This window comes from Acanthopagrus latus, chromosome 6, assembly GCF_904848185.1.
Source record: "Acanthopagrus latus isolate v.2019 chromosome 6, fAcaLat1.1, whole genome shotgun sequence".
In the NCBI taxonomy this organism is placed as follows: domain Eukaryota; kingdom Metazoa; phylum Chordata; class Actinopteri; order Spariformes; family Sparidae; genus Acanthopagrus; species Acanthopagrus latus.
Genome location: NC_051044.1, coordinates 4,095,942 through 4,121,246, shown reverse-complemented (window position 1 = coordinate 4,121,246; position 25,305 = coordinate 4,095,942). Strand labels below are relative to the sequence as shown.

Genomic DNA, 25,305 nt, shown 5'->3' with positions numbered 1-25,305 from the left:
GTCTAAGGTTCATTTCAGTTTGATTCAAGCTTTTTTTTTTGTCCTGTAAAGAGCTTCATCGTGTACAACTTAAGGTCGGACTAAGAGTACAAAGTACACAGAATTATGGATAATCAGTACAAAGTGACTGATGTAATTACAGTGGGGATGATTCAGCAACTGGCAATTTAGAGTTTCCAAAGAAACTGAACTGACCTGCAAGGAGTTCAGCGGGGCAGTACAGCCTGACATTGGATTCAGAGTACCCCCCCCCCCCCTCCAGGAACGGAGGGTCCTGAGATGTGATTAGTTATTAGTCGTCTGAATCTGTGGCGCAAACACAGTAGCTGGAGTAGACCAGAGCTCAATGGAGTCTTTAGTCCTGTTTGAGATGAGTTTCCTCCTTCCTCAAAAGCAGAGTTGTCCAGCCTCAACAATGGTGGAGGAAGCATTCATGCTTTTTTTTTTTTGCTGTTGCTGATGATGGGCAAGAAAAGAAAACTCACTGCTGTTGTTTAGAGAAACCGTCCATTCCTATCAATTTACCTTTTTCTTGACTGGTTACTTCACTTTTACAGTTTGCTTCAACTGTGACAGAAACGTTTGAAACTATTTGTTTGTTTCTCGACTTCTTTTTCTCTACTAACAGTTACTGTTTGTTAGGATTGTTGAAGCCATATTTTTTGAAACCACTCAGGAAATCTGACCCCCGTCCTTCACCAGGGAAAAAAAAAATCCACAGTCCTGCATCATCAAACAGCTTAAACTAATGGTTGAACAGGAAGCTAAGAGACACAGGAAACATCTTGTTTCCTACGTGACACTACAAAACACTCACATACGTCCAATAAAAAGTAATTCATATGTGTCAATTGCTTCAGATTGTTAGAAAGAGCCCTTTAAAACTGGCAACAGACACGTTTTCTTCTTCAAAATATCATCATTATATCACATTGTGGTTTTGCGAAAAAGGTGCACGTAGGTGAAAGGTGCAAAAGTGACCAAACTCTGTTCAAGTCGGCACACTCAGTATATACATTCACTTGTTATTGTACGGGTGCCCATGTATAAAGCTGGTAGTATCCGTCTGCCGTCCACCGATCAATTACCCCGAAACGCTGTAAGTGAACACACACGAGGGCGCATGTGAAACCTAAGGATGATTGCTCACACGGGCTCCTCTCGTAGCTCAGCTCGGCCTCATTAACCTCCAAACGGGCAGACGCATCAGGTTCGTGTGGAGCCAGTGGACAAATATGACTCATCAAACTCACGTGTGTCCCACGCCGGCATGCTGGCCGGCTGCCTAAATCCCTCTCGCCTCGTTCACCCACTCCTCCCCGACTTCTTTTTGTCCTCGCAGTTATTTCCACTCCTCTTCCTCCCTCTTCATCCTCTTCATTCCCACTCTTCTCTCTTTTTTTTTTCTCCTCCTATCGTCTCCTCTCTGCCTGAGACTTCTTGTAAAGAAACTCTTTTTTTTTTTTTTTTTTCCTTGAGGTCCTTGAAGCTTCAGTACATCAGATAAAAGAAAATGGTCCCACGACATCCAACAAAGCTGAAAAGCAAAGCAGAGGTGTTTGTGTATGTGTGTTAGTCGGTCTGGATATAAAGCTGCCCAAAGTGAGGATAAAGCTGATCTGTTGTCTAGACTAGTCCTTATATCTACAGTCACAAGCAATCACACACACACACAAACAGACGCACACAAATGCACACACTATCTAAGGATCAGTTGCACAAGGCTGTTATGCATAATGTATAAAGCGGTGGTGACCAAAGAACAGTTTATGCCTGAATAAATATTTGATCTGCCGTCCATGTCTCGGTAAAAAAAGTTTCAGCAGTGCTTTATCAGCTCTGCGGAACAGAACAGCCACTCCCAAGTTCTACATGCTGATACTTGAACTGATGCATTTTTTTTTTTAAGGAAACTGAACTACTATCAACACACTGATATATATTAAACCAACCATATGGGCAAATGCAAGGGGCACCACAAAGCCCTGCTAAATTACTCAATTAAAAACACTTTCCTGTTCCCATCCTGCTTTGTAATTAATAGTTTCAAGCTTTTGCATTTTCCTAAATCAAAGCGAACAGCAGGCATCTTGTTCCCGAGCCTGCTGACACCTCCACCCTGCCACCTCCCAGCGATGCAGCAGCAGGTGCTCCTGTCCTCCTCACCTCAGACGAGCCCAGCGATGCAGCATCAGCCTCTGCTGTCCCATCCACGTCAGCACTGCCGGGCTCAAATTCATTAAAAACCTCCCGGAGATCTTCTACGGGGCACGAACAGCTGCTAAAATCTCGCCTTGGGCACCCAATTGGTCCGTCGTTGGAATCATTGCATCCTGACGACATGATTATTTAGATTAGATTAGATTATTTGACATTTTTAGCAAATTCCATCTCCACATGTTGGCAGCAGCAGGTAATATTACATCTTCTCGCTGACTGACAAAACAATCTCACCTTGCAGAAGGTCCATTTAGGAAGTGTTCTGAGACTCTCAGTTGAAGCTGTCTTCCTCAGCTAATTAAGTTTTTTTATAGAGGAAGTGTTTGTAACATTTTCTTTTTCTTCAGAGCACTTCTAGGTCTTCTCAGTTTACCTTGCTCTCAGGTGAAGGTTGTTGAAGGTTGTTTTCAATTGAACATGTTTTTCTTTTTCCAGAGAGATTTGAGTGCTTCTCAACCATTTTCAGAACATTGCTCATTATTTTTTCCTTGATAAATTCAATCTCATTTCGTGTTTTTGAAATGTGCGTTTGTGAGCTGGATGATACCAAATAAGATAATACAGTATGTGGTACAAACACTCCTGTATAACTTTTATTTTGTGTGTTGCAGAACTAATTGTTGCACGTCAGATCCTGGATATGAAGCTGGCACACAGCAGTGAGAGGCTCTCCACTGTTTGACTGTCAACATACATTCAGTGGTGTCATAACGCCATCTAGTGGTAAATCATCTGACACTTTATTGCAACAAAACCCTGTTATAGTGTATTTTGCCAAATTCAGACACAGAAGTGGGACATGCTGTCACCCCCAAATGTATCGATACTGCTTTGGATAAAGACATTAACACAATATATGCAGTTATTTTAAGGCCCACTGACCTTTTTCTTTGCAATTTTGCACATTAAGTAATTGATATTTCATCTGATTGAGACACACATAAGATTTAAAATGCATTCTCAGGTTTCTGTCTGCTGTCTGCATGTTGTTCTGGAGCTGTTTACATCTACAGTGAATATGAACACACTACACTCCATGTGGGGTTGCCAGATTTCACCCTCAAACTTTACCAGCTTATTTTTAATCATACAAAATACTTTAAAGGCACACAGAGACACACACACAAGAATACAGTCGACATGCAAGTTATGGAGGTATGAACCAGACTAATCAGCTCTTTGTTGCCCGACATTCAGACACATTTCAGTGAAAGCATCGACATAAATTAAAGATATTCTGCCTCTTTTCTCTGGATGCCTCTGGATCACTGACAGTTTCCCGTCTTTCATCATCTCTTCAGTTCCAGATGTCATTAAAATCAGAATGATCATTATTCTGATCATCACACCAGTTCAGTGACTGGGTGATGGTGCCATCTGGTGGACAGTTGTGAATACTGACAAATGCTGAGCTCACAATGATAGTGTGTGTTTCAGACAACTGTACAGTGAAGACAAGAAGGATATGGCACTCAAACTGCAAACATAGTCAGATAGGAATGCATCTGTCATTGTTAATAACGCCAGGTGTCAGTTGTGTTGTGTATGTTGTGAATGTTAACATCTTTGAAACTCCTCCACTGAAGACAGTGCTTCATGTTTTGAGACAGTGGATGGAGATTGAACCAATGCCTCACCACCGTCGCCACCGTGTCTAATCATTCTGTGAGACGCCAAAGTTCATACGTGTAGTTGATTAAATTTTATACAGAGAGCTGTGAACTGTGGTTTTATGGGAGAAACCTGTACAACTGTAACATCACTCCCATCTCATTTTCACGGGAACCACCCACATGGCCCGGGTACTGAGCTCCAGAAGGGAGACTGGTGTGAGTCTAAAAGGGATTACAAAAGCAAATGGCTGACAACTATAGTGATTGTTCTTTTAGAACTTTTATAGTAGGACTTCTTAATGTGGTCCCATATCAAATATCCAAAAAAAAAGGTTTCATTTGTGCAACTTTATATGACGTTATGTAAGTAGTGAAAAAGAATAACTATATACGAGAGGAAACAATGTACTTGTATGCCTTCTGTCTTTGTGACCTTAAGTCACTTTAAGTATTTAATGCTGACCACCTGAAGGCATGAATAGGGACTGAACCCATAATTCTTGACTTAGAAGAGCACCACATTACCACTTGGCCACCACACCTGCTTGAAAATGCCACCAACTGATTGTCCAGTGTGGTGATGAAGCTCACACACGTTAGCTCTTGGAAGCTGTGGTTTAATGGGAGAACTGGTTCTGGCAGATTTGCATATCATACAAGAATGGATTACTGACCTTCACACAATGAAAACGATATTAACTGTAATCTAAAGTAACTGAATATTTAAGAAATGTGTCTCAGGTTTACACAACTGGATGTGAGGTGCTGCTTTCTGTTATCTTTAATGTTCTTAACATAAAAGATGTATTCACAGTGAACGTCCAGTCTGTTCAGTGTATCCTCACGTGAAGTAGCTTAGCTGATCATTGTAGCAGGCAGGCGTGGTGGCCAAGTGGTACGGCGTTGGTCTCGTAAACCAAAGATCATGGGTTCGACCCCCATCCATGCCTCAAGTAAGAGCAGCTCCTGGCTGCTTCTCTAAGATGGGATAAATGGCTGTGGTTGGTTTGTAATTGGATGCTTCTACTGTGAACTTCAGCAAGGAAAATGCAGTGGAGCAGCAACTTTCATTTTGAGAAATGCTCAAATTTCAGCTGAAACAGTAAAAACATGTCATCTTCCTTTATTCTTCATACTTACACCTGAAGAAGGTGACGGGGGGGGGGCACCCTGAGGACATCAACATGCACATCTTGGCCTGAGAAGAGCGACGGTTTGAAAAGAGGTGTGAAAGAAGCCGTCTACGTCACACTGGAATGACAATCGTTAAACAGAGGATGTGGTCTACATACAAAGCAGTCCTGGAGCTTCCCTCCACAGACAGCTTAACACCCACATTCACAGTTGGACCCCAAAAGCTCAGATGATGACCAGGTGTGTCAACAGCTTAACGACCCTGAAACTCAACTCACGTCAACTCAACGACTCTCTAAAGGTTAACGCCCCCCACAGGTTCCAAAGCCTTGAATAAGAGGTAAAGCTTCTTCAAATAACTAAAGTAAATCCAGTGTATCCTCCATGTGGCTCTAAGATATTCAAGTCTATTTTTTAAAGATGATGTCCCATCTCATTTACATGGGAACCTCCTATATCGCTCCAAGCTGAGCACCATGAGTGAAACTGGTGTGAATCTAAAAGGGATCACTGCTGCAACAGTTCCTTCTCTAGGAATCTTTGCTCTTTTAGAAATTTTTCCAGCTGGACTCCTTACAAGGAGTCCCCCAACACATGTTGAAAGAAATATCTCATAATTGACACAAGGAGATTCAAACTAAAACATTTTCTTGCTTTGTGTCACACTTTTTGGGGAAAGATTATTGATGATTTTTAAGTTGACACGATGATCAGATCAATCAGCTTCGCGTGGGCCACAGAGAACAGCTAGACGAAGGTGAACAAATAGAAATGTTACTCTTTTAGTACGTTCCAAGAGGAATTTTTTATTTCCTATATAGTTCCAGTCCAGTGAGCTTGTGTATGTATGTGGTTTTGGATGTTTCAGATCTGCTTCCCCGGTTGAGAAAATGTTATTGCTTCTTAAATATATAAGTCACTTGCTATTAAAACCTTTGAAGTATATGACAAAGGACTGGTCACAGTGCTGTAAATATTGGTCATGAAAAGATGACAAAGAACGGCCCTCGTTAGAGCCAATCAGGTTTGTCCATTCTGGGCTACTAGAAGCTTTGCAACGCAGCATGGCTGACTCTGACGTGGAAGAGGACCTGATCTCTCTGCAGATATGAAGTCTCATTGCAAGGTAGCACAAAACTAAATTCTACACACTGGAGCTTTTAAAGCACTTGTTGACAAGCAGGATAAATGCTAAATTGCAAATGAGCTGCACATTAGCAGTAAGTCAGTCTTATGTTGGGACTCGCAGTAAATCGCAGTAAACTCCAGACATTTGTTTTTTTTTTTTACTTTCTTTATTGTCTGATCACAAAGTCAAACAAGCAGTTGTGCAATCAATGTGACAAAATCTAATATAAAATGTTCCAAAGTAGAATTTGTACAGATCGTTAATGTTGGACTCATTAATTTTTTTGGCTCAATAAACGAAACAAAAAGAGGGATTTTAATAAAAAATGTATTTACACCTCGGCAATACATATCTCTCTGGCTGCGTAATGGTTAAACGTGTGGAAATTGTTTTTCCTGATGGTAAAAATAAGAAAAATTATGAGCGTATTGGTATGCTAGTTTTAGAAAGATGACAGATGAAGAAAAAAATGATCACATCTTTCAACATAGTTATGATGACAGCCACACAATTAAACATCCAAGGTTACATTTTAAAATCAGGCGATCATAGTCTTGTGCAAACAACCACTTTATCCACGAAGGTACATTCCTCATTCCTGCAAGCTTTCAGGTTTTTCCAAGTGTAAAAATATTTTAATTGAAACTTTTCAATGAAATCCTGATCACTTTCCACAATAAAAAGACTCTTAAATGCCCACAGAGACACACAGAAATGCAACAACCATGTAAAGATAAACTCTTTCAAGACTCGTATAAAATTATTAAACAACTTCAAAATATGATAGTAGTTGATCAACTGATGGGGATAAACACTGACTGCTGTATATCTAATGGACACTGAGGGATAAACATCTTGTGCAGTCCCGAATAAAGCAAATTATATACATATAAAAAAAGAAGTAACAGGCATGTTTACATTTCTACAGAAATACTTTTAAAGACTCACAGCAGCAGTTTGTTTAAAGGTTATCCATTGATATTTTTATCAAGCTTTAGGCTCTAATGACAAATTGGTAATTTCTGACCTTTTTTTTTTGTTGGCAGCTGAAGTATCAGTTCAGGAATTTAAAACATCATTATGCAACTGTTTCACCTTAAAACAACAGCTTCAGAATCATTATAATGGGACACTTAGAACGGTGCCTCAATCATTCCCACATTGCAAAAGCCAACTGGTTGTTCTTGCACAACATAGTTCGGCTCGAGTGAGCAGAATCCGACTGTGATTAAGTGAGTAACACTTCATGGCACTGCGTCACAAACCCCCCAGCTTGCAATAAAACAAAGCTTATTGCTTAGTATTCTCAGTAAGGACTTCCTGGCAGAGATGAAGAGAATGAAGAGGATTTTGAAGGAGTTAGTTAAAGAGATAAAATAAAAAATGTGCAACCGAGCGAGAGGCGAAGAGTCGTCTCTGTGGGGCATCAAGTCGTCTGCTGGACCATAGCAAAATAAAAGGCTGCAAGACAGATGACAAGCAGACTTTCGCACGAGTATTAATATATATAATTTATATAATGTTATGTCAATTTAATGTTACAACTGGACCCGATACAAATCTAAAAGTAAAATATTGTCCCTAGAAATTTTGCTCATAAAGAAACAAATCATAACTCAGAATTTGAACTGAAGCCTGTTTGAACAACATAAGAACCGGGATACGTAAGTGACAGTGTAGCCGATAGATGTTTTTAATATACTCTCAATGGAACCAGATAGTCTGATATGTTCTTACATGATCTGTTATTCAAAAATATAAACTAATATTTCACTATTATACCCTATGAATGTATAAAATCCAGCAACGTCTTATATATTTCACTGTTACTAATGTTATAAATCAAAATGAAATCATTAATTAATTCTCCTTTAGGTATTAGCACTGTTTAATTTTGTTTTTTTATTAAAAAAATCTACTGTACTTATATATATTTGTCTTTTTAAAGATTTCTGAACATAACATTTTGTTTTGTTTTCTTGTTCTGTTTTCTATTATTACTTTCATCGCTGTCCTGTCTGAATGCGACAACGCCATCGAGTTCAGTTTTAAAACCTCGGCCCAACATGTTCGATCAAATGGCAAATTCCTGACTGGACTGAGCCTGTTTCAATCCTCGGCCCTGTCCCCCCGTCAATCAAAAGTAATAGTTCTGCACAAATAAGTACTTTAAGTCTGTGAAGACGGGAGAGAAGTTGTAGATGAGAGCGCTCTTTTCCTCCGCAGGACTGGAGAAATGGTGGTGATTCTTCATAGCTGAAAGATGGACAGAAAGGCAGGAAGGAGAAAAGAGAGAAAGACAAAAAGCAAAGACAAAGAATGGTGTAGTGGTGAAACTTCAGCCATAAAATATATATAATATTAAATATCAGTGTATTAACATTTGCGCCTCTTTCTCATGACACTGCACGTGTCATTCAAATTCAGTCTGTTATGGAAATTAAATCAAATGGACCACATCTGCTATAATTCAGTAACCAGTCACAAGGAAATGGCATAATCAATGTTTTTATTTATTCTAAACTAACATGTTTGAGAATTTCAGAGCTGTTATGCTCGTAAAAAAAAAAGATGGACATTTACACATTATTTGGTTGATTTTACTAGCAGTAGAAAATTGTTTTTGTGCAGAAATCAACCCAACAATGAATTTATCTTGAAACAGGAATCAAGGAAAAAAAAAAATAGTCCCGACAAAGACAGATACAGAGCTACCATGTTACCTTCAGAGACAAAGAAGCTGGCGCAGTAGAAGCCGACTCTTATAGCAGAGGGGGTGTGAACCAGGCCCGGCTTCTCAATCCACTCATATGTGGGTCTCTCTGGATGCCACTGCACTGCGTAAAATGGGTAGCGGTAGCCTGAGGCAAAAAAACAAAACAAAACATAAAATAGGAAATCTCGATCATGAACTGAAATAATCACTCTAGTGGGCTTCATGAGAAAAAACTGCACAGTAGTCAGTGTGGAACGGAACCTTCCATGGTGGAGATGAATTCTATCTTCCCGTCATTGTTGGTGGTCAGCACCTTGTAGAAGCTCTTCAGCTTGGAATTTTGACTGTAGTTCTGTTGGTGTAGACGAAGAGAGTTTAAATTAATGTACGTACTGCTCTTCTGAATTGAGCCACTCAGGACATCTGTCATCTGATGTGCTTGTTCACCACCTTAAGTTTTAGGGAATGAGCTGACATCCTTCAAGGCATGGATGGGGGTTGAACCCATGATCTTTGGTTTACGAGACCAACGCCTTACCACTTGGCCACCACGCCTGCCCGATGATGTTATCAGACTATCTGGTCTTGTGGTCTGCTGTACTTGGGCCTAGGGTGATCACAAAAAGGGATTTCTAATCTCAACTTTCATTAATGGTATAGGGAATGGTGTTGACCCTGCACTGGGATGGGGGTGCTGTAAAAGCTTCTGAAACAAGTCTAATTCATGGACTTGGATGGATTCGACTTTGGGCGCTGCACAACTGAAAAGATCCACTTCCAACCCCATACACCAGACATAACTGCACATCCCTGCGAGGACAGGGCCAAGTCTGATCTGCAACGGGAACTTGTTCCAAAACATCACATGGACTATTGATTGGATTGGAATCTGGGGATTACAGGGGCCATGTAAACACCTTGAGCTCTTTGTCTGGTCCAGTTGTAGCAGAGTGCATTGTCCTGCTGTGGGGCCGCTACCATCAGCATTGGCACCTGCAGAATTTACTTGGTAAACTTGGTCTGCAAGAGGTGGGTTTTGAATATCAGGTAGCATCCAACAAGGAAATAATCACAGAAATGTGATTCTCATGTAATTTGTTTATGAAAAGTATCTTTCAATTTTAAAGGCATGGATGAGAATTGAACCCATGATCATTGGTTTACAAGCCCAAGACCTTGCCACTTGGTCACTATGCTGTTTAACACATTTGTTTGTTTCTGTTTTTGATTTTTCTTGACAACTGGTAAAAGGTTACCATTATATCTGCTGTTTTATTAGTTGTAATCCCCCCCACTCTCAGTACTCGGGCATGTTGACCATGTGGTATGGCATTAGTCTTGTCCCCGTGCCTTTCTTCCGGGACTAGATGTAACAGGACAGGAAGGACATTTCAATTGTGGACTTGTTTCTCACCAGGGCATCTTTTTAATGACTAGTTTGGAGAAAATCTAAAGGTCTTTCTTCTGAAGGTGGACGCTTCTACCCATTCTGACTGGTAACACTCAGAGGCGGGTTGCGGTCGAGTCTCCTCCACAAAAGTGTTTGAGTTGTTGCACTCATTTAGTGGTGCTAAACATATTAGTGGATTCAAAAAGTTAAAAAAAAAAAAGTAATGTAAGGACAGGGTTTGGGATGGTGTTTCCCACACAAATAGTAAAGGCAACAGATTCCAGCCATGACAGGAAGCAATAATAGAAAGAGTGGAAACAAAAAGATACCCGCAGAGACAGGCTCCAACTGTGGAAGTTTGCAGTGATATTTTCCTCGGCCAGAGATTGCAGCAAGTCCTTTGGAAAACTCTGGAACAGACGGCTGGACTTGGCGGCTAGAGGACAGTTACATATATATTTGTGGTGAGGCGGGAGGATCAGATAAGCAGTTCACAACAATTATGTGTGCATGTCTTAAGACAGTGGTGACAATCATATGATGATGAACCAAGCCACCTCACTGTCATGGGATCCACCCATATGTATCACGGGACACCATGAGCAATGGTGGGAAAGGATCATATCGCAATCACAGCTTGACAAGGCTTAGTGGTTGGAAAGATTATGGTTTCCAAGTAGATACCTATCCTATCTGGGGCCCTATAAATAGAAATCCAAAATAACTTTAAAGTTTAATCATAATGATGTTTAAAAAAGATGGAAAATAACATTTAGCACCATGACTGATGCTGCTACAAGGAGCCCTGTAAAACGAATGATTCTTCCTGTTGTCAAAAGAAAAGAAGCTGCTAAACACAAAAGTATCTCATCCACTGATACAGTTTTAACTAAATGTTCTGAGGACACACCAATAGGGTTTAAGTAATCAGAGATTTAAACCTCAGCTAAGCTAATGACAGAACAAAATTCCTGGATTCCTGAGAAGCACATGGTTGACATTTGCTCTATCCCATGTTTTTTTTTCTCCAATCAAAGGGAATTTTACAATGTGTACCCAAAAAAAGTAAAACAATGACAAAGGAGAAATAAAACTTGGGCAATGTTTAACACCATCTTGATTTTTTCCATTGCATTTCTTGGGCTCTGCCCCCCCCCTCGATCACGTGACATTGACCCAGACTACACAGATCAGATTTAACCTTCTAAGTTAGGCTAGGTCAACAGCCCAAGTGAAATTTGCCTTTAATCAGGTGCCGACCGTATCCCACAACATTTGGCACCATGACTGATGACTGCAGTGAGGAAGATGGCGATCACAACCTGGAAGGCCATATAGGCAGGAAGCTTTGTGGATTTATGTACATTTATGTATGTATTGTGTAGGAATCCACTACAAAGGATTCCTTCTCCTTAAATTACAAGGAAAATAAGCCCATAGAATGATCATACCAACTCTGATGCAAATTGAACCAGATTATGTCAACACACGCAAATGCACAAGATCTCCACCTTTGTCAATCAGTGAAAATTTAAGAATTTAAATAGGCTCTGTTCTGTAAGTATTAACTTGCTTAACAGTAGAAGGAAAGGTAATCAGTAATACCTGCTGTGAAAGTGAGCGGCAGGGCCACAGCCTTGGTGTCGGTGAGGGTGAGCAGGTTCTTGTTGGCTGTGAGAACGGAGAGCTGCTGGAGGCCCTGGCAAGTTCCCCAGATGGGGAAGTAGTCCCCGGCATCGTTGGCCTGCAGCGGATAACAGAGCGAGGAACAAGATGGTAACAGCAAGTAACAGTAATGCCATTTTTATTGCAGTTTTATCTGTTGTTTCTTCAAGGACGTCTCTATGCAGAATGCTACATTTCATCCACAAGCACCAAGCTTTACTCTCATACAATCGCACACATCCCCAACTAAGTAGCCCAGAACAGAGGCTTATATGTATATATGGGTTCATGAGTGTGGCTTTAGTTTAAGCTACTTGGTTTTATAACACTAAAAAGACCAAATAATTCATCTCAGCACCCAGTTGGCAAATGTCTTACCTTAATAGCCAAGTTGTATAAGATCTTGGAGGCACGAGTGAACTGTGAAGTCTGGATATCTACATCACCTCCGGGCAGCAACAACCTGAGGAGACACTTTTCATGTCAGACGCTTCCTGCTGCATGCTGGGATATCCCTTGATATCCCTGGATATCCCTTTTCATAGCTTTTACACATGTCTGAATGTGACTTCTGACGGCAATATCAAATCTGTAACATGCCTAAAGTGAGACTTTGCTTCATTTCAAAATAAAAGCACACTGGAATCCAAGATAAAGTCACCCAGTGTGAACAAATCACTGAGAACAATGAGTCAACTCACCCGTTTATTGTGGAGAATATCTTAGCATATTCTTCTTCTGTGCAATTGATTCTGTCGAAGAAGAAACAAAAAAACAAAAGTCCAAGACAATCAAATACTGATAGATGTACTCACACCCATGGCAACCAATGAATGAGGACATCATTGAGTCTGTGGGTATTGTCTATCAGTAACCACTATTATGAAGAGTAGGAATAGAGGAAAAGCACTGAGATACTGTAAGCTAACATATCTATTTTTAATTGAAAACAACCTTGTGAATAATAAACTATGAGGTTCAAGATGTAAAGTGTATTAAAGGCTGCCATGATATAGCTCAACATATGTGTTTCAGTGAACTCATGATGTTGTGACAAGCGTCTCATTTGCACAGATTCCGCCCACATGAAGCCACAACCAGCACCATGACTGAAACTGATGTTCAGTCAGATCGGGGTTAACTTTCCGCAGCAGGTACAGTGTGTTGTTCTCTAATCATCAGGTTTGCGTGTGACACTGTATCCTAATCTCTGGTCAAACCAGTTCCTTGTGTGGATGCCAGCTGCTGTCAAATGCAGCAATTTACCACTTACCACAAGTCAAAACGAACCTAAAAAAGTGAAAGGAGGCTTCTGATCTTTATATACCTCTCAAGTTTGCTGTCTAAGAAGGTGCCTGTGCAAATTACAGGAATATTACTATCAGTAGGTCAGCAAGAGAGAGAAGTCTGATTAGTTTTATTACATTTTCTTTACTGTATCTCACCTTCAGCTGCCTTGTTTCAAGTAGGTAGCTTTTCAGATAAGGTCTGTGAAGCACCATTGATATCAGAGCTATTTAAGTGCAGACATGGACTTTATACCTCAGACGTTTGCTGTCCTGCTTCTGAGGAGCAGCTCACTCAGCTGCACGTTGCAATTGTGTAAGTTGTGGTGCGTGATATGGCAGAGCCCAAGCAAATGAGCAATGAGGAACATGCCAATGAGTGGGCGTGGAGTGATGAGGTATATCACAAAGCCTGTTTATTGTCTTTTCCCAGCACAGCCACCTGCTGTGGCTGGTTCCTGAATGTGCTGCAAGTAGAGCAAAACAGCACAGTTGAGGGCTGAAACACCAAAACCGGAGGCTGAAAGCTGCTAAACTGTTCCATGGAGCGGACCTTTCACAGTCTGATCGGTAATTCGACCTGCTGTTACTGAATTATATGGAAATATTAAGTAGAGCGTGTCATCAGTTAAAGACACGCCTTCAAGCAGGGGGTGCTGTTCTAACACCAGGCTGACATGCCGAGTCAAACCTGGCCCCCTGTAACTGGTCCCAATCCAAATCTGACCACTTTACCTGATGGGTACGACCCTCGCTCCACCTCCCTCCACGAACTTAACATAGGACGCAGCGATGTAAGAGGTACCACGAGCAAACGTGTCTCCTGGGAGGTTTTCCTGCGCCAACACACCTGGAATGGACAGAAGATATATGACACAGACAGATCAGAGAAGGGAGTGTCAACTGATTTGACAGGGAAATCCTCTCTACCAGTCAGCAAATCCTCTGCAGGTACTGGCTTGCTAATACTTGAGTAATTTGAGTCAAACTGTTAGTTTGCTTCCTTTTTACTTTTTCCTGAAAGGTCTCAGTATATGTTTTCCATATTCATATTCATACACTGAGTCTGTTTATTTTCAAACACTGTATTTAAACACTGTATTTATTTATGCATCCAACCTTGAACAAGGCAATACTCTGACACTTTATTTATGCATATAATGCACATTTTTGCCTCCTGCATATAATGCACACAACATATAGTCCTTTCTATATTTTTATCAAAGTCTTTTTTTTTTTAGTATTTTCAAGTCTTGTACTTATTGTTTGTCTATATGTCTGTCTACCTGCTACTGTGACAAGTGAATTTCCCCGATGTGGGATGAATAAAAGTCTAAGTAACATTGCATCATAACTGACACCCCGCGGTTAAACAGACAGGCAGACATGGTGACACAAAACTGCCCTCCTCATTTACCCATTGCCACAATGACTGCAGCAGGTTAACCTCAATATCAAAGTCATAGTTATGCAGTTCATATCAATAAAAGTTCCCAGCATGAATAACCTACACCTTCTTAAAACCATACAGCCTGCAGAGACAATTGCAGGCCGTGCAGGATCTGTGAGTCTCACTCAAACACAGCAGAAATAATAAGTAAATAGCCGACATGCAAAGGTTCCAGTCTCTGCAGACACAAACGCCACCACACACATTTACTGAGTCACAAGTGATGACTGAGTGGGATCATTTGTGTATAACACTGCTGAGTGAAACAAGTGAGTGTGTCATTTTTCTGCCGTGTGTGTGTGTGTTGTTCTCTAGAAGAACAGCTCACGGAGGGAACGAGAGGGTTTCACACTTTTATTCACATAATGTTGCACTCGTGTTTGTTGACTTCCTTCCTGATTCTGTAGCGCAACACATCCGGTGTGTGATAAGGAACTAAATGAAATGCACAGTCACTTTGATGAAGTTGGGAGTCTCTCTGGGTTTAAACATTGTTGAACATTTGGTGCAATGAAAACTCATAACTCCCCATAATGTGTAACGAAGATCTATCTTTTAGTGACACTGTCTTTTATAATCAGTGTTGTTCTTTTCAGAGCAACGTGACAGTAGTAGGGGCCGTTATGTTGTTTTGGAGAATACATTTCCAACCAAGAATTTCAATATTTACAATATTAATGAGATAATAATACAAACAAATATTTATTTTCCCCACTGAACACACGAACTGTCCTCAGAGGACAAAAAAAGGTTCCCAGAACCCTGTAAGCTAGAGAGGTGGCAGGGTCCGCCACATATAAACACAGTGAAACAGTTTGACCCAAAACAACACAATGTCTTTAAGCCTGATGATGAGTATATAATGTATATATCGTATCCATAACTGGAAGTCACAGGGAGGGCAGAGCGGTAAGGACTTGTCCCCCTTCAATAACCAAAACTGTAAATGTATCATTCTAAATAATATAATAATATGCACTGAAAATAGTTGTGCTAATTAAAGATGCAAAAAAAACTGTGCTTTTAAAGAGGAGTTCCCCCTTCATATACCTCAAAGTGGTTTGTTCAACAGCCTACCAGCATGCACCTCCACAAACATAAGCACGAGGTATGAGTGCTGTGGAGGTGGTGGTTGATCTCTAGAAAGTTAACCAAAAATAAAAGATAAAACCCAATTGTCAGATGGGTTTCTGCAAAACCACAGAAAGGAAAACCTTTAGGTTTACTTATATCACTGTTTTGGAGGTTATGTTCAGCTTTTGGGGTATTTGTCCTTCCTTCAATGTGTTATGAAGCTTGTGGATGGTAATGAATCTAAAGTATTTATTATAATAAAGTAAACAACTGATGAAATAACTGCAAATGTGGGGTGTGTCAGTCAGTAACGTCAGCGGTGTAGCTGTGGATACGTGAACAATGACGGGTAAGGTGCAAAACAAAACAGAAACCAAACAAAAGACAAAAGCCTGCAGGAGTTGGCTGTAATGATTCCAGGTGAGAGAGAGAGAGAGAGAGAGAGAGAGAGAGAGAGAGAGAGAGAGAGAGAGAGAGAGAGAGAGAGAGAGAGAGAGAGAGAGAGAGAGAGAGAGCACGCACGGCACTGGGAGTTGGCCTTTTATCCTATGGGAGCGTTAGGACCAGGTGCTCTGAATTTGGCTGGCTGCAGCAATCACACACCTCTAGTTCCCTTGTGGACGAATGGGAAAACACAGTAGTTCATAACCACACCTGCATCAGACTGATTATGTTAGGCAGGGGCCGTCACAGTAGTTACATATTTATTGAAACATATATACATCCCAGTCCGTCAGAGGACATGCAGTTGCTTCTGCTGGAGCCGCGTTATTTTAGATCACACTACCTAGCATGGCATCCTACATCCTGCCTGTTAAGTAACATGAAACTTTCACCTAAGATTGAAAATGGAGCATTCAAGAGACAGTGTGTGTGACAGGATGCAGCAGCGATGCACCATATGAGAAAAATAATGTGCAACTTTTGAAAATTAAAGTATATAAACCTATTCCACAAGGGCCCCAAAATAAAAGTATGAACCCTGGAAGTCAGCATAATTCGAGCTCTTTAACATGCTGGTACAACCCTGAAGTTATTTGCCATTCAATCATCCAGTATAGTTTGATGGTAGCTATCAGCGTGTCCCTTTATATAGATTTAGTATGATTATATCCTGCTACAAGACAGCAACATTCTCACATGTCATCCTCATGAACAAAAAGAAAAGACAGTAGCTGACTCCACAGCAGCCTCCCATCATCACCCTCCTCCTCTTCTTACATCTCATCTGTTCCATCAGCCCGAGAAAACAAGTTCAACCTGTTGGAGATGCTTCTGCTGTTTGTAATTTACATAGGCTAAAGTTTCATTTTTGATGTTTGAACTCAGCCGTGAGGATTTGGACTTTACATGTAATTCACAATCAGCTGCCTATTAGTGCAGCACGAGGAGCGGTTCAGGCTGCGTTAGGTCCAAACGCGCCCTCACGTGACACGTACCTCCAGACAGCAACACAGAAAATACACACCGGCCGCAGGTCATTTAAATTATAACCCAACAGTGAGCACACACAAACCCTCCGTTTACGCACGCACACGCACCTTTTCTCGAACATTCTCGATGTGAATTACATAAGAGGTGCTGCGTTATAATCTGACGCGCACAGCTTTGTCTCCGCACGGACACGCAAGCAGCCGCTGGGTCTTACCGATCACCGGCCGGTAGTTGAGCTGCTGGACCTTCGCCGCCGCCGCAGCCACCACCACCGCCGCTGCCGCCGCGCCCACGAGCAGGCAGCAGAGGCAGGCGGACAGCCCCGCGAGCACCGGTACAGCCGGACGACGCATTCAGACGGGAGGATGCGCAACACAAACACCGCTGGAGACGAGAGATGCGGGCTTGAGGATGCTGATTGTCTCTAACAGTAACTTTCTCCTGCTGTCTGAGGCGCTGATGCTCTGTGACCGGCTCTCCTCTCCTCCTCCTCTCCTCCTCCTCTCCTCTGATCTCCACCTCCGTCCAGCCTCCGGGACTATCGAGTCCGTCACGTGTGGACCTGCCCTTCATAGACGCACGTCACATAGAGAAGCTTTTCTTTCCCTCTGCTGTCCATAGAAATAGATGAGGCAGATCAGACTCCTGGCCTCTCCTTCAAAACATCCTCACCACAGATCAGCACAGAGCCAGAGCAGAGTGACTGATGTCCTCTTATAAAACAATAATAAAAAACAAACAAACTGCTGCATATTTGTTTTGCAGGCTGAAGTTAAGCAGCGCCTTCTCACCAAGGACCAGACCAGCAGATGTGCCCTCCTGGATGCCCCTCTGGTCGCTGGCATCCACCTGCTGTCCTCTGATTGGAGGGTTTGCAGAAATGCACATAGTCGATGTGCCTCTTAAAACTTAAATATCTACAGTAATAATTCTTCTACAGCACTAAAGTTTTAGCTCTACATTAAAGTCACATAATAAAACATTTTTAATCTTTGCCACAGAAAACTTTCACAAGAAAGGCAGCTGGTATTCTTCTTCTTTTTATTATTATTACTATTATGTTTTTTCAACCCAGCCTTTTCCAAAGAGTCCACAGCTGCTCTCCTTCCTTCCTAAATGGAACAACATGAATTGGAGAAGCTTCTTATTTACCTCAGAAAATACAGAAATTCTCCTCCCAGTCCATAACGTCATCGCCAATACTACTTTACCTATTTTAGTTCATTTTTTGTTCACTTTTGTGCTTATTTTTACTTCTATTCTTATTCTATTAGGCACTGTTTTTTGTGTTTATTAGTAAACACTTCATATTTTGTATATTTCACTAATAATTAGTGAAAACACTGGTTGTTAATGTAAATCTTTGGAGCAATATCTGGCACAAGACTTTCCTTTGGGATCAATAAAGTGTCTTATCTTAATAATGCGTTCATAGGCTTATACATTGATCAGCAACAGGATAATAGATAGATAGATAGATAGATAGATAGATAGATAGATAGATAGATAGATAGATAGATAGATAGATAGATAGATAGATAGATAGATAGATAGATAGATAGATAGATAGATAGATAGAAAACAAACATTCATTTGACATTAAGAGTGTCCAGCTTATGACAGCACTGCAGCTGCTGTGAACAGGATCAGTCCTCCAACATGGCTGCTCCATGAAGGAGTGGGAGAAAAATAAGAACTTTTCCTTTGTTGTGTATATTTTTTGCCAGCGCTGCATCTCTGCTGCAGCTCTGTAAACTTCAAAAACTTGTGCTGACCTGCACATTTGTCATCAAAAGCACAGCACTCTGCTTATTCCTCTTATTTGTTGCACTGTGTTTGTGTCACTGTGTCCGCGGGTCCTTTTTTACTGTGGTTGCATGTTATATATCGACCGCATGAAATGTTCTTTTTGTCTGATCTCATTACTGAGCAATATGTGAGCAGCTGTGCTTGGCTGTGCAACATGCTAGATTTTCATTATAATTTGTCTCCTTTGTGTGTGTGTGTGAGTGTGTGTGTGTGTGTGTGTCAGAGATGGAGCGAGAGGCTGTGTGAGCATTAAATACTGTGTTTGGAATGAACACTGCAGTAAAGAGGAGGTGTTTTTGGAGTGTGTGCGCATGTGTATGTATGTGTGTGTGTGTGTGTTAACTTGATGAAGTCAGCAGTTTGTGGTGCAGGTAGCTCGTGGATCAGAGACTTCAGTCACAGCACACTGTACATTGCGCAGGGACAATTCACGCTGCACCTCTAGCGAAGAGCCACAAGAGGTCAGAGTCCTCCAGCGAACAACCCACAGCTGTGTGAGACAGTACTGCTGTGCAGATGTGTGTGTGTGTGTGTGTGTGTGTGTGTGTGTGTGTGTGTGTGTGTGTGTGGTACAGTGAAAATCACCTCATTATAAAAGGACCATTACTGTACAAAATGATTTCCTAGTCAATAAACTGGATAATTTGCCTCTTAATTCTGATCTGGATATCAGCCTGTAATGTCCTCCACTGATATCATTGTGGTTTATTTGGTTTAATCATATGTATGATGCAGAATACCGACATACTAACGATATCTGATGTTCTTTAAATGTTTTAATTTTCGCTTCTACCTACTAATTTAATTATTCAAAGCATTTGTGTGGTTTTCCTGTATGTGTCTAACCAGGGGAAACACTCCGAGAGGTCAACCTGCAGTGGAACTGAGCTGCTGACTCAGAGTTTCAGTGGAGAGCTGTCGCGTCCTGCTGTCGACTGTGTAGCTTCAAACAAAATGTTCCAAAAAAAGTTGAATCCCACTGGTGAAAATCTTGTCGCCATGGACTGAAGTGACTGTTTTTAATGTTGGTTTACATGTCATATAAAGATGGAATCATGAAAAGGAAATCTTATAATAATAATATACAGTATATAATATGTGCACCAGTTGTGGAGTAACTGAGGTCAACACCTGAAATATGCATCACTATCATTTTCCATGTATGTTGGCTGATCTCGTCGAGACACGGAGAAGATGGCAGACGGACCACTTTGTCGTAACAAAACCTGATATTTTCGATGAGATGTTGGGACAATACCAGGCATTTAAAGCCAAAACATGATAGTTTCCTGAGCCTAATATTGGACCTAAAGACACATAAAGTTGCAACATCAAGAAACGTACGCTGCCATCGTTTGTTTGAGTCTGAATCAAAATGGTGGACTGGCCAAAAGTGGGTTAACTGTGAAGACAGGCTGATGATCACAAACAACAGAGAGTCAATAACATCATTCAAATTAACAAAGCAAAGAAATAAATACAAAGACTTTTTCCATTAACCCTGCTTTGTTCTTGCTCTGTTCATGTCGATGTAATGAAGCCCGAGCACTTGGAGACATTGAGGAAGCGCGCCATGGGAGGAGAATCTTTGTGTCAGACTGCTATTTGAACTCAATTTCAAAAAGTTCTTGTTCATTAAAAAGCCCTCGATGACGTGTTATAATGAAGCTGAGTTCCTGACACTGACGCTGTACTCACCCCCTGACTAAATGCAGCTTGGAGGGCTTTATATGTGTGTAAAACCTGAGTCAGTGCCTTCAAGGACGAATCCAGTGTGTGGGAATGTGATTTTGTGTGTGTGTGTGTGTGTTTGCCATCTTGCACTACGATTGCTGATGTGTGTTTGAATCTGCTCTTCCTTCGCCTCGGGGGCAGCTCACTTTGTGCTGGTGAACGCTGTCCTCAATCCGCAGTCATTAAATGTAGAAGATCCTGTTCCACCCCCTCATCTGTGATGTCACGGCGATGTACGCTGAAGCTCCACGGAGACTCGGGCGAGGGGAACATTCAGCTCTTCAAGACGTGGACACACAGTTCTTCTTCTGATTGCTGGACGGGAAATAAAGTTTAAGTAAAGCGTCACTTATCAATATTTCAACAACAGCTCTAATGACTGAACGAGACGACAGACAGTCATCAGCTCAACACGTCGAGCATCGAACAACTCAAGAGCACAATATTTTATCATGCTGTTGGTGGAGACCAAACCAGAGTGCAGTGTCTGGATCTGCATTTGTTAGATTGTTGTGGACTTATACTGGCCTCTGGTGGTTAAAAAAAAAAATTATTCTAACACGCTTGAAATAAACCAACTCATACAAAGTTCCTGAGTCGCACTTAAAGCCTTGGAGAAAATACAGGTAAAGGTGCACACCTTCAGTCGGTCTCTCCTCAGAGGCATTCAGGGTTTTGTACCTGTAAATGACGGTAATAAGTGTGTTAGTGAGTCTGAATGAGGAGCTCTTTATCTAGCATACTCTGTCACTTCTGGCCACTCGCTGTGTGCTGTGATTGTGCTCGTCAGATTGTCAGTCCGGGGAAAAAAGAATTGTCAGACACAGTTTCTCCAGTTCTGATCGTGGAAAGGTGGCGGTGGAGGTTTCGGATGGTGTTCGAACCATCTGATGATCACTTTGTCTGAAGCACACCGACTTATTACTTTAGAGAGGGCACATTTTGAAAACACTGGCCGTGACATTAAGTAGTTATCCAGCTTGCAAAAACTTACGTTTACGTTTTACTGCCACAGACGTTTGCTGTCTTTTCTCCAACATGTTACTTCATCAGCAGCAGCAGGTGACAACAATGGGACAACAAGACAACATGCCATCTAGTGGTAACACACATAAGCACATAGGCAAGCATGCGTGCGATGCCTTCAGGTGTCTGTGGGAATGAGTGGTTCGAAAGCAATCGCTGTACATCTCCTGACTGCACGACTTCAAAACTGAAACTTTGTACCCAGGTGCCGCTCGCTTTTTACCTTCAGATCACTCTGACCTTCTCTGTGTGGTTGAGTCACATTCTTTGCAGTGAAAACTGAGAGAGGCATTAGTCATACAACTTCCTGTTGAACAAGTGACTGTAGCTCAGCGATTAAAGAAATCTTTAAATATTAAAATGCTTAACATCTGAAGTATGCTAGTCTCTTATACAAAGTTCATTCAGCGTTCCCAGAGGCCATTGAAACTTGCACTTGCAGCCAAGTAAAGAAATAAAATTACCAAAGACACTCAACGTATTTCCGAACACTTCTAACCAATTAAAATAACTTGGTTTAAAAAGCAGACAGCTGGAAACAGCGTCCCCGTTAAGGGCCGTCTTCTGCACACAGCCCAATTATCGATGGACAAACAAAGTAATTCTTCTTTAATCAGCGTCCGCGGCAGGTGATCTGAACTCCTGAGTCTGCATCAACTGAATTTATATTTTAAGTGACAGCGCTGGGAATTTGTCTCTGTGACAACTTAATTAACAATACAAACATGAGAGCTGTCCCGCAAAACACAAGGTCAACACAATCCAGTTTTATCACAGGGGAGGATGTGAAGTGTGGTGTCATCGGTCGCCTCCGTACCCACCTGTGCTTTTACACTCACCTGTCATTCATCACATGACACACTGCTTCTTGCTCTTATATGCCAAAAAATACTGCATAACTTTTCTCCACTCTACATCACATATTACTGTTCATTGCTCTTTTTTGTTTGTATTTGGCTGCTCTAGCTGCTTTTATGCATCGTGTTTGTGTGTTTCTGTTCCCTGTAAATCAGTTTTTTGAGATTGTTGTCCAGGATGAATCCCTGTTTCTTAAAAAAACATAACCTACTTTACATTAGCAGCACAATGCACGTGCTGTGTTTACAGGATTTTAGATTTCAGTCTTGACATATTAGGCCCATGATTGTAATGCAGAAAACAACAAGTCGAAGTGAACAGTTTCACAGTTTCACAGTTTAGTTTAATCACTATTCCTGCAGACACACTGCACGGGAACACACACAGCCGCGGTCCACCCACACAGGTGTTCTCACTCACTGTACTTTGCCTGATTAGCCCTTTTCTCAGAACTGTGTGGGCATCAGCAGACGGACAGTCTGACATCCTCCTGACACGCCTTTTATCCCTTTGTTGCATTTGTTTGAGGGCGGGGGAAACTTTTCACATCGCAGCTCACTTCGACCTGAGCAGAGGTCTGATTAGAACAACTCAAAATATCAGCCTGCGTCTGCAGTGCTGCACTTTGATGGAGCGCTCTGCAGAAGACATGGAATCATTGACTTATGCCTTAGCAAACTAAATAAACTCTCTTTTTTTAATCTTAGCTGAATAAACAAACTGACCTTAAAGGACAACACAATTTCATACTGTTTTACTTTGTTATTATTTGGCGGACCCTGCCACCTCTCTGGACCTTATTTTCCTCTGAGACCAGCTTGTTTATTCAGTTATCAACAGAAAAAACATTTTAAGTTTGCATTATTATCTCATTAATATTCATCTGTAACCCCTTATTGTTTGCAGTGTCATGGGTTTGCATTAGCCTCCCTTTCATGTATTTGAACTCTGGGAGGAATCAAACCGGAGGCTCAGAGCGAACACACACACACACTCTGCACAGAAAGCCCCTGCCGCCCCCCGGCCGGGACTTGAACCCAGGACCTTTCTTTTGTTATTTGCTGCGAGCAAGAAGCACATGCAGCAGCACCGCCCACTGCGCCAGCACGCTTCCCTTAACAAGCATCGTGATCCCACATTGTCTGACAGCATCACATATATTTCGCACCACCTTGTTCAATACGACACGTTCATCATTAAATATTTTCCCCCAAAACTTCATCCTGACATGTCTGCTGTGTCTGAGAGCTCGGGAAGCTGCACCAGAACTTTTAAAAAACAGAAGCTCAACACCTTGATATGAACTTACTGGTTCCATGTCTATGCAGCCTCTGTTTAATCAGCCTATGAGGGCAGAAATGACGTTATAGAAGATGACACAAGCACCCAGACGTATGAGCACCCTAACCCTTGGAAAATGTTTTGTCTTGGTAAAAAAAACAAAAAAACAAAAAAAAAACCCACTGAACTTAAAATGAACTCAAGGAAGGGGGAGAGATGGTTGCATGGAGGACAGAAGTGTGAGGGGTGAGCAGAGAAGAGGGGACAGTAGGCTAAATGAGAGGAGATGTAGAGTACAGAGATGGAGAGACAGCAGGGGTGACACACAGAGGCAACAGATAGAGAGACATAGAGGAAGAGTGGAAGAGAGAGAGAGAGAGGAGGGGGTGACTGGACTCTGTTAGCAGAGCGCGTGAGGGTGAGAGAGAGAGAGGGGGGGGGGAGAGGGAGAGAGAGAGAGAGAGAGGGAGAGAGAGGGAGAGAGAGAGAGAGAGGGAGGGAGAGAGAGAGAGGGAGAGAGAGGGAGAGAGGGAGAGAGAGAGAGAGAGGAGAGAGAGAGGGGGGGGAGAGGGAGAGAGAGAGAGAGAGAGAGAGAGAGGGGGGGGAGAGGGAGAGAGAGAGAGAGAGAGAGAGAGAGAGAGAGAGGGAGAGAGAGAGAGAGAGAGAGGGAGAGAGAGAGGGGGGGGAGAGGGAGAGAGAGAGAGAGAGAGAGAGAGAGAGAGAGAGAGAGAGACCATTGGTGCCGCAGCGGGACCGACTGTCACACGGACTGTCAGCGGGGTCGTTACCGGAGAGAGCAGCCGCTGCTCGCCGTTTACCGAGAGACACACCGGGGGACAGCAGGAGAAGAAGAACTGAAGAAGAAGAAGAAGAAGAAGAAGAAGAAGAAGAAGAAGAAGAAGAAGACGCAGGGGGGATCGTTATATTTGCAGTGGCCGCTGTCGCCTTCGTGTCACCACCTCCACCGGACAGGATCTACTCTCTCCATCATCACCATCACTCCTCTTCATCATCCCTCCTCCTCCTCATCACCACCACCACCACCACCTCCCTCATCCTCCTCATCAGCCAGACCTCTCCTCCACTTCCTCGTCTCCTTCATCACCATGCCGGGCTGGCGGAGGAACCTCACTTTCTGTCTGCAGCGGATGCACGAGGAAGGTAGGAGGGCAAATCAATTTCCTGTGCGCTCCTTGTGCTTTTGCGCCGGCACGTGCGCTGCGTGCCAGCCTTGTTGTTGTTGTTGTTGTTGTGTGCACGCGGGCGTGTGTGTTGTGTGTTGCTTGTTGTCGGATCTGCGCTGAAATGTGAGCAGTTTGTTTTTCTGGAGACACTTTGACTCTTTCCAGTTTCCGCTTCGTGGCTTCTTGGGAGTTTTCTGGATCACTGGAAGTGTGTGTGCGCGCGCGCGCGTTTGTTTTTGGCGCATGTGCTCAGTGTGCTGATTGAGAAGCACCTGCAGCTTCGGTAATTGTTTGCGTGTGAG

General features: G+C 42.2%; 2 protein-coding genes, 1 long non-coding RNA gene and 3 other non-coding genes across 7 annotated transcripts in view; 3 read left to right on the top strand and 3 right to left on the bottom strand.

The window, feature by feature from the left end:
- Positions 1-4,711: 4,711 nt before the first annotated feature.
- trnat-cgu lies at positions 4,712-4,783 on the top strand. Its single transcript has one exon. It is a non-coding gene; the product is annotated as a tRNA-Thr (tRNA).
- A 716-nt stretch (positions 4,784-5,499) lies between these two features.
- On the top strand, positions 5,500-5,556 carry LOC119021996. The gene has a single exon (XR_005075821.1). It is a non-coding gene; the product is annotated as a U7 small nuclear RNA (small nuclear RNA).
- A 687-nt stretch (positions 5,557-6,243) lies between these two features.
- zgc:171566 lies at positions 6,244-17,848 on the bottom strand. The gene is made up of 9 exons (XM_037102353.1): positions 17,326-17,848; positions 13,889-14,003; positions 12,569-12,619; positions 12,246-12,330; positions 11,808-11,946; positions 10,532-10,638; positions 9,074-9,164; positions 8,820-8,957; positions 6,244-8,352 (listed from the first exon to the last, which is right to left on the bottom strand). Exons 1-9 carry the CDS (start codon positions 17,462-17,464, stop codon positions 8,234-8,236), a joined length of 984 nt encoding a protein of 327 aa, XP_036958248.1. The 5' UTR covers positions 17,465-17,848; the 3' UTR covers positions 6,244-8,233.
- On the bottom strand, positions 9,296-9,367 carry trnat-cgu. The gene has a single exon. It is a non-coding gene; the product is annotated as a tRNA-Thr (tRNA).
- A 2,095-nt stretch (positions 17,849-19,943) lies between the features above and the next one.
- Positions 19,944-25,218, bottom strand: LOC119021335. The gene is made up of 3 exons (XR_005075527.1): positions 24,894-25,218; positions 21,295-21,335; positions 19,944-20,969 (listed from the first exon to the last, which is right to left on the bottom strand). It is a non-coding gene; the product is annotated as an uncharacterized LOC119021335 (long non-coding RNA).
- LOC119021333 (glutamate receptor-interacting protein 2-like) overlaps positions 24,530-25,305 on the top strand; it is a 264,095-nt gene continuing 263,319 nt past the window's right edge. For both annotated transcript variants that reach the window (XM_037101558.1, XM_037101555.1), the window contains exon 1: positions 24,530-24,980. In XM_037101558.1, coding sequence (XP_036957453.1) covers positions 24,926-24,980 — 55 coding nt within the window. In that variant the 5' untranslated portion in view covers positions 24,530-24,925. The remainder of the gene's footprint in view (positions 24,981-25,305) is intronic.

Coding starts and splice junctions, on each gene's coding strand:
- zgc:171566 (XM_037102353.1), bottom strand. CDS start 17,464: ATGCGTCGTCCGGCTGTACCGGTGCTCGCGGGGCTGTCCGCCTGCCTC. Junction 12,331..12,568: donor ATATTCTCCACAATAAACGG/GTGAGTTGACTC, acceptor GTGTCTCCTCAG/GTTGTTGCTGCCCGGAGGTG. Junction 8,353..8,819: donor CAGCTTCTTTGTCTCTGAAG/GTAACATGGTAG, acceptor TCCATCTTTCAG/CTATGAAGAATCACCACCAT.